The sequence below is a fragment of the Orcinus orca genome, chromosome 10 (genome assembly GCF_937001465.1).
Source record: "Orcinus orca chromosome 10, mOrcOrc1.1, whole genome shotgun sequence".
Classification (NCBI taxonomy): Eukaryota; Metazoa; Chordata; class Mammalia; order Artiodactyla; family Delphinidae; genus Orcinus; species Orcinus orca.
In genome coordinates this window covers 80,210,808-80,223,895 of record NC_064568.1, presented here as the reverse complement: position 1 = coordinate 80,223,895, position 13,088 = coordinate 80,210,808, and the positions used below count along the sequence as shown (strand labels likewise).

The window sequence follows — 13,088 nt, the reverse complement described above, 5'->3', positions numbered from 1 at the left end:
AAGACATACATTTCTTCAGCTCCGTAGATACACCAAAGACTTATAGTTAAGGACTTAGTTCATTAAAGATATATGTATATGTATATATATACATACATATACATATGTATAATTTATTTTCTACTGAGATACAATTGACATAACACTGTATAAGTTTAAGGTGTACAGCATGGTGGTTTGATATATTTATATATTGCCATATGATTATCCCTGTAGTGTTAGCTAACACCTATATGGCATCGCATAATTATCACATCACATAATTATCATTCTTTTTTGTGGTGAGAACAATTAAGACCTAGTCTCTTAGCAACTTTGAAGTTTATTATACAGTATCATTGACTATAATCGCTGTGCTATTTTGGAAATATAGAAATTGAGGAACTGAGAAGTTACATAGGTCTAACCAAGTATGTATGGAATCCTCATAAGTCTTTATAACATGTGGACTAATCCAGCTCATTTATCTGTTTCTGAACTTCCTGAGACACTGTCAAGAGGGCAGAGTGTCTGTGAAGTTTGTTCTACCGACTTCCCACCCAACCTTTCCACATGCATTGTCATTACCATGGTCTAGGCTGTGGTTTCTCTATCCATTTCCTGGAGCCATGGGACTCTTAGGGGGTTCTCCAGGGCCGCTGGGTTGAGACAGGATGCACCCTGCCACCCAACCCAGAAAAACTCAACTGCAGTGGCCGTTTCCGAGTCTGGAATATTCCTCCTCCCTAACTTCTCGTGGCTCGCTCACCAGCTCACCCAGGTTTCTTTTCAAATGTAACCTCCTCAGAGAGCCCTTTTCTGCCTCACTCTGTCCACACCACAGTCTCAACTCTGCTCCCCTCTCCAGCCATCCTCTGACTTCTGCATGGCACTCATCACTCTCTAGCGTCAGAGTATCTGTGTATTTGCTTGTTTATCTATTGCCTGCCTGCTCTGTCCCCCATTAGAACCTAAGTCCCAGGACGGACAGGAATTCTGCTTAGTTCAGCATTACATCCTCAGGGTGTTAAAAAAAAAACAAAAACAAATAAATATTTGTTTATGAATAAGTGGGTATACTGAGATTCTGCCTAAGATTACATTTAAATAATGTTCTGCTGCTAAAAATATTTAAAAACTGGTGGTCTTCACCCTTAGACTCAGGTTACTGCTCCAGGCTTATAAACCTCAGGCCTGACTTCAGCCTCTCTGTCATTATTTGTGTTCTAAACACTTCCATGGCTTGATCTTCTATATCACAGGTGGCTCATGCCCCTTCCCAGGTCAGAATTTTTCCATCTGTGACACCTCATCGCCTTCAGAATGTTGTCAAGGGCATTTTGGCTTTTGCCATTTAATGCCCGCCAGAATTTGCCTCACATGCTTTCCTGCACTGATTCCTAGTATCTCCTGGCAGTACTTTTTTCAACGTCGATTGCTTTTTTTCTCTTTTCTGTCTTTATTTGCTCAACCTGCAGAGCCCCATCTAGATACTCTCTCCTCTGGGAAGCTTTCCCCAATCATATTCCTAGAAAATAACCTTCCAAGGCAATGGATTTGCATTATTCTGGTGGCATGGGTCACATTCTGATTTGTATGGAAAATATTTGTATGTGTATCTTATTTCATTTATTGGCTTGTAAGTATCCTAAGAATGAGAACAGTAACTTATCCACGTGGTGAAGTAAACAATCACTGAGCAGTTATTGGAAAATGGATAAAAGAATAAAGAATTTTGTTCTTAATTCTGTAAATCCCTAGTAAAATCCATACCCCTGTCTCTGGGCTAGAGTTAGCTTATTCAGTTGCCCATAAAAAGCAACTAATTAATAACAAACAAGCCAAATATGGCTCAAGGATAAGATGTACCCACAGGAGAAGCATTTCTAGATAATTTTGTTATAGTAGCTTTGGGACCGAGTCAGCCAGGAGTCAAGAGACTGGAGCTCTAACTGTGACTTCCAATCAAATTGTCAGGTTCAGCCCAAGGAAAGCACAGCAAAGAAAACATGGTGTTTCCTTGAGTAGAGAAAATACAAGCTCTGCTTTTGCCTGAATTATTCAAATGAAAGCAGAGATTTGGGGTTTGTTTGTTTTGAACGACCTACTCAAAAATACTGGTTATAGCTAACTTATGATCACAGGCAAGTGTTTTTTTTTTGACTTTAAATTTTTGTCTTGAGATATAATTGACATATGATAAGCTATACATATTTAAAGCATACAGTTAGATAAACTTTGATGAATCTATACTTCCATGAAACCATCCCCACAGTTAAGATGATGAACATATCTATCATTCCCAAAATTATAGGCAAAGTTTTTAAATTTTTATTTTTTGAAATAACATACAGTAAAAATGATGATTTTTAGGGGGTCATTTTATGAATTCAAAGATATATATAGATTCATGCAATCACCCCCACAATCAGGATGCAGAACATTTCCCAGACGTCTCCCTTATGCTGTTCCTCTGTCCTCACATCCTCCCACTAATCCCTGCAACCACTGATCTGTTCTCCATCTGTATAATTTTGTCTTTTCTAAAATGTCATATGAATGGAATCATATTATATATACCCCTTAGAGATGGGCTTTCCTCACTCAGCATAATGCTTTGGATGTTCATCTCAGTAGTTACAGGTTATTAATAGTTTCCTCCCTCCCTCTCTCCCTCCATCCTCCTTCCCTCTCTTCCTCATCCTCTTCCCCACTCCTTTTTCTTTTTCTCTTTCTCTCTTTGGCTGAGTCATACTCCATTGCCTGAAAAAAACACAGTTGGTTTATTCATTCATCTGTTGAAGAACATTTGGATTGTTTCCAGGTTTGGGTGGTTATTGAGGTGCTACAAACACGTGTGTACAGGTTTTTGTGTGTATAGACAGGGTTTGTTTGTTTGTTTGCTTTGTTTTCTTGCTTTTTTAGATTCTTTTCTACCTTGCTTCAAAAACACTAATGGAGTGAGAACCAAATTTTTCAGTCTACAAGACAGGGAGGAGTTTGAGACGAGTTCTTAGAAAGATGTCCTCCCTGAAGGGAACGGCTATTCTGCCCCTTCGTCCATAGCCACGGTGACTCTATCCATCTATCCCTGCTCTACCCCTAGTTTTCCAGATAACAGAATTCTTATGGACCTTAGAAATTCTCTTGGTTCCATAGTAGGAGTCCCTGTGCCCTTGTTTTGATGTGTTACAGGTTGTATTTGAAATGAGATACATATGTCATAGCAAGTAGTTTCACGCAATCTGGAGTCCAGAGTGCTTCTGTTCTAATTAGTGGAACATGAGAGTGAAGCTACAGCTTTGCACTGGTAGAGAAAAAAGGTCTGAAAATAGGACAGCATTGGAAGAATTCCCCATCATAATGGACAGAAGTGGAAAGAACAATCATATATTATTGTTGGAATCTTGAAATTCTTTAGAAATATGAGTCTTGGATTTATTATTGACTCATGTATTGAATCATCTAATTCAATAAATATTTATTGAATCAACTATGTGCCAGGTACTATTGTAACCATATCTTTTCCACAGTATTTTATATTAGCATCTTATTAATATGCTATTGTTACTATTTTGTTATTTTTGGTTTTTTTTTTAACAGGGGTCAATTTTACAGCTCGCTCCAGGCTGTTTGCTGTCTTACCTGCAACTCCATCCGAGAGGCCCACGATCATACTGGCTGCTTCCCTGTGCTCAGGGGTCTCGTGGCTGGCTCTGTGCTGCCTCGTATGCTGTTGGTTTAAGAAAAGCAAAAGCAGAAGTATGTAATTTTTTTTTTAGTAAAAATATCTGAAGGAAATGCCATCATGTACAATATATTAACTATTCTTTTTCTTCCCCCAAAGAGACATTTTTATGAGCCTCTGTAACATATCAAACTACATGGAGCCAAATTACTCAACTCATACAGTAGAAACAAGGATTGTCTAATTCTAAATAATAATAATAGCGATAATAATATCAGCTCTTATTTTTTGAATACTCACTATGGATAGGCTTCTAAGTACTTTAGAGATGTGAATTCATTCAGTTCTCACAACAACTCTGTGAAGTAGGTACTAAGTACTACATCTGTGTTTCAGGGGTGGAGCATGAAGCCCAGAAAGGCTAAGTGACTTGCCCAAGGTTTCACCATCAGGATCAAAGTTTGGTTCTCTCCATATCTGACTCTTTGAAACACTGTGCCCTACAGCCCATGTGACCCTCCAAAAGGAGAGTTCAATAAAGGGGGAATGTCCTCTGCTTTTTCAGAAGAAGGAAGAGAGTGCTTGGTGTGGTTTTTTTTGTTGTTGTTTTTTTCACTAGGAGCATAGAAATTGTGTTTTTAGGCATTTTCCCAGAAGCTGATCTTTTTCTTTCTTTCTTTTTTTTTGGGGGGGGGGCAGTAGGTGGAGACATGGATGAAACACTTTGATATTAGGAGATACTAGGAAACCAAAGTGATAAGGAAGAGTGAGAATAAAAGAGGTGAAATGAGGAGAGGCAAAGAGAGAAAGTGAAAAATTAAGAAAGGAAAGAGGAGGTAGCCTGGTGCCACCACTAGACAGCTCACTATGCTTGGATTTCTGAGAGATGCTGAGGGATGGAAGCTCCACTAGATGCTCTTTAGTTTGAACCAAGCTTCAGCCTGGTCTCTCCCTCCCTCCCTGGCATCATCAGGCTTCACAGACTTAAAGAAAACTCAAGGATCCCTTGTCTTTCTCAAGAAGAATGGGATCTCATCCTGGTTTTTTGCCTGTGATTTGTTGAATCACGGGTTTTGGTGTTTGTTTTAAAATCTAAAAATCTGTGTGTGTGTGTGTGTGGTGTGTGTGTACGTGTGTATATGTGAATAGTGCTTTCTGGTTTGAAAGTAAAGACCTTTCATAGTTTTTAATCTCATGGTTTGTGAAGTAGGTGATTTAATTCTCACCCTCCATTTTATAGCTAAACCTCCCAGCCATGGAGGGACTGTCCTCTAAGCTTGCTCACCCCATCTCTTCTCTTTTGTTCACCCAACTCTAGAGGAAGCTTCTTCCTGCAGTTACTAAAATTATCAGTTATCTCAGTGTCCTCTTTTTGCTTTTTCAACCTTTCAATATCTTTGGACACATTTCCCTGTATTTAATTTCCATATTTTCTTGACTGGACACAGACTTCTAACTTTCTTTTAAAAAATCTAAAGAGATTAGGAGGAACTTCATGAAAAAATACATAGTAATCAGTTCTGTATGAGTAATTTCTGTTTCCCTCTTTATATCTTTCTGTATTTTTCATATTGCTGTAATTAGCATTTATTACTTTAGAATCAGAGAGGATACTGTTCCCCATCTTCCTCCTAGAAAGTGATTCTCTGATCCAGTTGTACAGACTAGAGCAGCACTTTACAAAATTTTGATCTCGGGACCTCATCGCACTTTCAGTAACTATCAAAATCCCCAAAGAGCTTTTGTCACTGTGTGTTCTATCTATCAGTATTTCCAAATGAGAAGTTAAGAGAGAACATGTAAAGCTTATTTATTAATTTATTTTAAAATACAAATAAGACATGCATTATATGTTAATATAACATATTTTTAATTTAAAAACTATGTTTTAAAATTATATAGTGAAAAGAATGACATTTTTTATAAACCTCTTTAATATCTGCCTGAAAAAAGTCCGCTGGACTCTCTTAGCAGCTTCTGCATTCAGTCTGTTGCAATGTATTGTTTTGGCTGAAGTATATGAAGAAAAATGTAGCCTCACTCAGATACATAGTAGAAAAAGGAAGAATATTAATAACCTTTACAGATATTGTAGACATTCTTCTTTGATACTGCACCCAAACTGGACAAAAGGAAGTTACTTAAAGGTACATCTCAATGTACTTTTTGTATTCTGTTACATGAAAATGCACCAGTCTACCTTGTACTTTGAATAGAGATTTTGCGCATGCGTGATTTTGAAACATTATGCTTTGGCCATTTAGGAAATGTTGTTTCACTGAGTTATGGAGGTCTACAAAATGCTGATATATTTCCTTCTATAATTTTTTTTAAAAATCACGTTAATATCAACAGAATTAGAAATCTGTGAAGCTTACAGTAGTTGATAAAATTTTTCTAAAGTTCTAAAATTTCCCATGTGAGCTTGACTTATATCACTGGCAACAAATACTGTCAATCGTTTCTTTGAAGTTACAGGCTCACTTCATTTACTTAAAAAAAAAATCTCCCCAGTACCAAAGTATGAATAACCATAATTTGTTTTTCAATCATTCTTTCAAGTTCGTTCAACGTAAAAATGGTGTCCTGTGAAAAAAATCAACTAGTTCAGCTCAAAACTCAATCACAAAAGTGCCTTTCCTTGAGAAAATCATCATATGTCTTGGCATGGCATTATCTGACATCATATTACAATTTATTTTTTTTCTTTTGCCATCCCAACTAGAATAAAAGCTCTATAAGGGTGGACCTGGTCTTTCATACTTATCATTGGCTTTCCAGTGCCTAGAACAATGCCTGGCATGAAGAATATAAATGTATTTTTATTAATATATTTAATGAATAAATGAATAGGAGAGAAGGCATCACTCTAGTCAAGAGCAGACTGAAGATATAAAGTCTTCAATCAAAAGCACACAGCTGTGTGAGCTCTGTGGATTGCACCAATGCCAATTTCCTAGTTTTGATGTCATACTGCAGTTATACAAGTTGTTGGAAGTAGAGAGAAGGCTGGGTGAAGGTGCATGGGTCATCCCTGTACATTTTGTTTGATACTTTCTGTGAATCTATAATTATTTCAAAATAAAATGTTTTTAAAAAGTATTAGTAACATTGCAGCTCTGGTCAACAGAAAGATAACACGAACCACCAAAGTGAGACACATAGTGTCATTTTCTAGCAGCCATTTAACTTTAGATATCAAGATAATACTTCAACATGTAATGGATATAAAAATATTAGATATCTTACATTTTTGAAAAATCAGGTGTGTATTTTACACTTACAGGACATCTCTTTTTGAACTAGTCACTTTTCACATGTTCAGTAACCACATGTGGTGGCAACTATATTGGATGGTAGTTTTATACCTCAATGTTGTGATCAGTATATGGGATTTTATTTCATTATTCCTTAAGCTCTGAGACTATTAAATGCATTCTACTGCATGTATATCACAATAATTTTGGGGGAGCGGAGAAGGGAAATATCCTAACACTTAGGGCCCATGTATAATAAAAATGTCACTTTATTCTAAAAAAAGCCAATGTATTTTTTCATTAATACAGAAATAAAAAGTGAAGAGATTTCTGAATCCCAGACTAATGGTCAAAAGAATCATAGCCACGTCTCACCCAAACGCCAAGAATCACAAGTAGAGACTGAAAAAGAAGGCACCATGATGGCAGAAGGTAAGCTTGGACAATGGGATGATTCCCACAAGAGAAACAAACCCATTGTGTGTGAACTGTAGCCTCCCGCTGGCTGCCAGTTTCTGAATCAGTTTAGTTTATAGTCTCTTCTTTAGCCTTTGTTACTTCTTCTCAAGGAAATTATACCCCAGCATAAGAACACATAAGTCCAGCTGATTCACTCAGCTACTAACCAGTTATCTGAGTTGATATTTATATATATTTTTTCTTACTAGAAGGTTATGGGTTTAACATTTGAATTCGTTATATAGAGGAAAGAAAAACCAGAGTATAGGCATATAATCTTTCCCTTAGCTAGTGCAAAGCTGCCAGTTTGGCAACATAATTGAATCTGGGAAAGAAGAGAATGGAGTTGCCAAATACTAACTATGCAAAATAGATTGAATGCAGAACCCTCAAGAAACAAGTCAGCTTTGTTAAGCTCTGCTTTGTCGTTTCATTGTACTTTTTGCAAAAGGTATTATTTGCCTCCGTTGTGCACGATGCCAGATGATTTTGCTTGTTATATTGTTAAATTGTCATTAGAGTTGCTGCCAAGCAGAGAAAAGATAAGCATTTATTGCAGACCAATGTTTTGTCCTTCTAAGGACACAGAAATTACAAAGACGATGGGCAGAATACAAGATGGATTTGCCAAGTACAAGTATGGTGTATGAAAAACATGAAACTTCCATGGATCTGAAATATTTTGAAACATATGCTCTAAACAGGAGAATATTCCTTTTTTTCCCCTAAATGATAGCCAATTATCATGATATTTTCTGCTCGAAAAGGAATCCAAATCTTACCAGTTCTGAGTGGATGTTTCACCAAACCATAGCAGTCCAAAATTGTTCTGCCTCTAATGAGTTTAAAGAACTCTGGTGACTGTGTGTATCTGTGTATCAGTTTGTTTGCCTGTTTGGATTTTTTCCCACAGAGTAAATGAGGGTTTTGTTTTTTTTTTAAGTTTCCCATCAAATTAGCCATCCATACTCCATTCACCTCCTGGACCTGCATCAAAAAGTAGTAGGGAATGTGAGTGGGTGGGGGTGTGAAGGATGAAGATAGAGAGAAGGGGGCAGGAAATCTTTCTAGATTCCATCTAAGACCACTTTGACTTTGGTTTCCAGAAGCTTCTTGTCCATATTATGGCATGCAAATTCAGGACAGGTGTTTGAAAATGGTCCTCTGAACCCAGCTCTGTGAAGAAGGGCATATTCAACTGCATTTTCCAGTAAACAGCAGGAGTGATGCTAATCTTTCCCCTAATCTAATATGGCCATTTACATGAATCTCAGTTTCCCGGCTTAAATTAACTACATTACACAGTCCACGATGCCTGATGTTTTATTAAGGGACATTTTTTATGTGGGAGCTTATTAATAAATTATCAGGAATGAAACAAGGGACAGGGCTCCTGTGAAAGAGTTTAGATTGAAGAGATGGAAGAATGAAAGAGGCCATTTTATTAGGACATCCAAGTTAGAAATAGAAAGATGTGTGATCCAAATCCTCCCCTGGGGATCAGAGCGGATTTGTTTTCTTATCTTCTAAGCTTTGTCCGAATCTTAAGAACATTGTTTCCAAGGGAAGTAATGAGGCATCTCTTGCTTTTCTTTGGAGATTATTACCAGCTACAAAACATCTAATTATTGTTAGCTTTAAATAAATTAGGTTTTATTTTATTATTACCAGGGCACTCTAGTTTCCTTTTCCTTCTGTGTTTTTAAACTTGTGGCATTTGCTGATCAAGCGATTGGCCGTCTCTCTCATAAGCACTCTGCAAGCACACAGCATCACCATCACATATTTAGCTGGTGGAATCAAGCATTTTGACTGTCCAGTAGATTCAGACTGTAAATTCATCACATTACGGCTTTTAGCAAAAATTGTATGTAAGCAACAGGGAAGGGAGTAAAGCATGTATCCCTTGTGTTTTACGTTTACCGGGGTTTTTGACATAGGGAGCATCTGAGCTAGCTTTTAAAATTCACATCTGCTTTTGTCACTTTGCTACTCAGAAGATTTAATGAATTACCAGCCTCACTTAGAGAGGCAGGAGAATGTGACAGTTAAGAGCGTGAAAGTCGGGTGTCAGCAAGACTGGGTTTAATCCTGATTCCCTTGTTGACTTACTTCGTGGCCTCCAGCAGGTCCACAGTCCTCTCTGTGCCTTTCGGTTTCCTCATCAGGAAGATTGTTGTAAGAATTCTGCCCACACTCAGATGTTGTGATGCTGATTGAGTTAATGTCACTCTAGAGTGCGGAAAGATTCCTGGCGTATTGTATGTGCTGTGTATGTGTTACTTATTGTTGGTCTTTCTCGTTACTTAGGACTCAACGCCCTCCAAGACCTGACTCCACCGTGTCTTCCTCCTCCTACTCTGGGTTTCATCTTCTTGCCCCGTCCTCACACTCACCTGTTAAAACCTCCTCAAGCTTTTCAACACCAGCTGCTATGCCCTTTTTTTTTCATAAAATCTTCTCTAATCCTCCCCACCTCAATGAAAATGAATATTTTCCTCTTTGGGGTTCCAAAAATACTGAAATCATACCTCCATAGTAGCACTTAATGTTTTTTGGAATTTGTCACATAAAGATGGCTCTCTGTTCCCACAGGCCAATGGTTCTTAACTAGGGGCAATTTTGTCTCCCAAGTAGGGTGACCAAGTCATCCTGGCTTTCCTAGAACTTTCATAGTTTTAAAAATGAAAGCCTTGTGTCTCAGTAGCTCCCTCAGTCTCAGACAAATTGGGACCTTTGGTCATCCTACCTCCAGCGGATCCTTGCATTGTCTGGGGACATTTTTGTTGTCACAGCTTGGGGGAGGGGGATGCTCCTAGCATCTAGTGAGAAGAGATCACCCCCACCACAAAGATGATCTGGCTCAAGATGTCAGTAATTCCAAGGTTGAGAAATCCTGGCAGAAGTGATTACTCGTCTTTGTAACATTTAGGTGAGAGATTGCTGGAATTACAATGAATGAACTTAAATTTTATCTTCCAATGCATATTAAAGAAGTATTTATTTCCTGAATTTTTTTGTACCTTATAAGGTCCTCTCTGTATAGTTACAAAGAGATGATATTTGGCTACCTATCCTTTATGAATTTCTAATATGATTGGGACACAAGAATAGTATTGGGGGGAAAATGAAAGAACAATTCCAGGCAATAAACAATTAAGTGTAAAGCAGTCACAACAAACAATACGTATTTGAAGAATTTGAAGAGGGGAGAGAATGCCAAAGCAGAGAAAGAATGCCATTATCCTAAGCTACATGTTTAGTGCTTCCAGCTCCCAAATCATATCACACGGTTTCAAATCCCATTTGCTAAGGGCTTAATTGTGTACTTTGCACAAACTCAGGTTCACAGAAGAGCAGGGAAGCAGCCCTGCTTTGCTCTGCTGAAGCTCAGTTTTGTACCATTCCTTCTCACCTGTACCCTTATTCCCCTTATTTGGTTAATATCCCCCAAATCTCCCAGGCTAGACACCTCAGAGTTACCTTTAACTGCTAGTCTCCCGCTACCACCCTGCCCCCTTGCTTGCTAGGTTTTATCAATTCCACCTCTGTTGTGTCAGTTTTCATCTCCCACCCACTCCATTTCCCAGATATATCTTCAGTTCAGCCTCAGTTAACACACTCCTTATAGATGTTCTTCCTTCACTCTTTCTCTTTTCCCACCAGGACAGTATTCCCTGTACACAGAGAATAAGACTCTCGGTTTCAAGATACCCTTCTATAATGTACCCACAGATCTAAAGTTTCCATTCTTTCCAATCCCAGATCAAATACTTTTTCTCTTTTTTTCAAAATCTTTTATCTAGAAGGAATAGTCGCCTTCTGTCCACTTTTGTGACACCTCCCTTTTATTCATTTAACATCTTTTATATGTAATATAATTATTTGTTTTTATCTTGTCCAGATTCTTCTGTTTAAGTTCTGTACCTCTTCTAATCCCAGCAGCACATTTACCAGAGGGTGTTAGGACACGAGACCATTGATCACCATTGTTGAGTAAATGGTGAAGGTAGAGATGAAATGAGCCTTTCTCCTTTCTCTCTCCCCTTTCCAGAGACCCCTAGATTCCAGCAGTTCCTACAACTGCTGACAAAAAAAGAATGGCTACTCATCTCATCTGAAAGAGATGGAGAAATTTTATCCTGGTTCATAAGATTAACAACAGGACAATGGCCACACATCTTTTGGGTCCTAACAATGGGCAAAAAGCAACAACTTCCTTCCAGGCGATGCTGTCTGCTGGCCACCTGAGTTTCCTCTCCCAGTTTCCTGGGGACTGCCTTTGTCTTTGCAGGACAGCTACTGCTGGAGATCTCAGTGCTACCTTCTCCAAATCGTACCCTGATCTGTGTCTGGCTACTGGTCACTATTGTGTGTGTGTATGTGAAATACATGCCCCGAATATTGGGAATGAAAGACTGATGTGTGAAAAGGGGCTCCATACCATGCAAGCGTGACCATAAACATTAACTTAGTGGATTTCTTATCTCTACCACGTTTGAATTCTACTGACTGTATATGCTGTGTGTTGTGAATGTAAAATAAAAAAGACTGTCAATTTACCTTTTTGTAAGCACAAATCTATAGGAATGACAGGGAGAGGAGAGGAGAGGGCTTGCCTCAAGATGTCTGGAAACAGTGAAGAGCAAAACAGTTTAGAGCAAGAGATTGTCCCAAGTTCCCAAGGAAGTAAAACTATATTTGGAAGTTATTAATAAATAGCATGTCCATTCCATATAATAAAAAGGTATGAACATCTCCTAATTTAAAGACATAAATAAAATCTATCACTTACTCCTTAAGGAAACTTTAAAATGAAATAACCAGGAATAAGTAAGATGCCTGGTAAATAAGATGGAGAGTTCCAATGCTACTTGCAACCGAGATCCAATATCACCTTTAACAACGGAATATTAGAAGAATTCCTGCTTAAATGAGGATAAAACACAGAGCTCATTCTGACCATGATTTTATAACATATATTTTGGAATAGGAAGAAACAAAGTCAGATATAAAACAAAATTTAGAGGACAATTTTGGAGAAGATATATGATGATTTACAGATGATTATTTAATGGTAACTTAAAGATTCAACCACTAACTGCTATCATTTATAAATAACTTGAGTAACCTACTCAAATATAATGTCAGTCTATGCAAAAATCATGTTGTATAAGCCAATGGTATACAGTTAGGAAAGACAAAGAAATACACGTTAGTGACAAAGAATATGCTGCCTTGGAGAAAAAAATCTAAACAAGAGATATATGGGACTTATATAAAAAATAAACTATATTTTATTGAATAGTTTAAAGAGAAGACTTGAATACATAGGGAATTACAACATGTTTCTAATTAGGTTGACTAATATTGCAAAGACCTCAGTTATTTCTGTATTAACTTTGGTTTAACACAGTTCCAATTATTTTATACAGGAGTAGAACAGCATAAGATGATTCTAAAATTCTTCAGAAACTATAGATCAATACTAGAAAACTAATTTTTTACAGGAAATTGTTTGTTTTTGGCAGTGGGAAAAGGTAGCTCAACCAGAGAGATAATATTTATGTCACTCTTCTTCAGACAATGTGATACTGACACAAGAATATATGAGCACATTATGAGAAATAATCTCAATTAGGTATAGATATAGATATTAGATATAGAAATGTAACATGTGATGGAGATAATAAAAATAAAGGAAA

The 13,088-nt window shown here is 37.5% G+C and overlaps 1 protein-coding gene across 1 annotated transcript in view; it reads left to right on the top strand.

Moving 5' to 3' along the window:
* PKHD1 (PKHD1 ciliary IPT domain containing fibrocystin/polyductin) overlaps positions 1-13,088 on the top strand; it is a 424,641-nt gene that overhangs the window by 406,750 nt on the left and 4,803 nt on the right. Inside the window, exons 64-65 of the mRNA XM_049716350.1 lie at positions 3,583-3,741; positions 7,234-7,356. Of these exons, the coding sequence (XP_049572307.1) occupies positions 3,583-3,741; positions 7,234-7,356 (282 nt within the window). The remainder of the gene's footprint in view (positions 1-3,582; positions 3,742-7,233; positions 7,357-13,088) is intronic.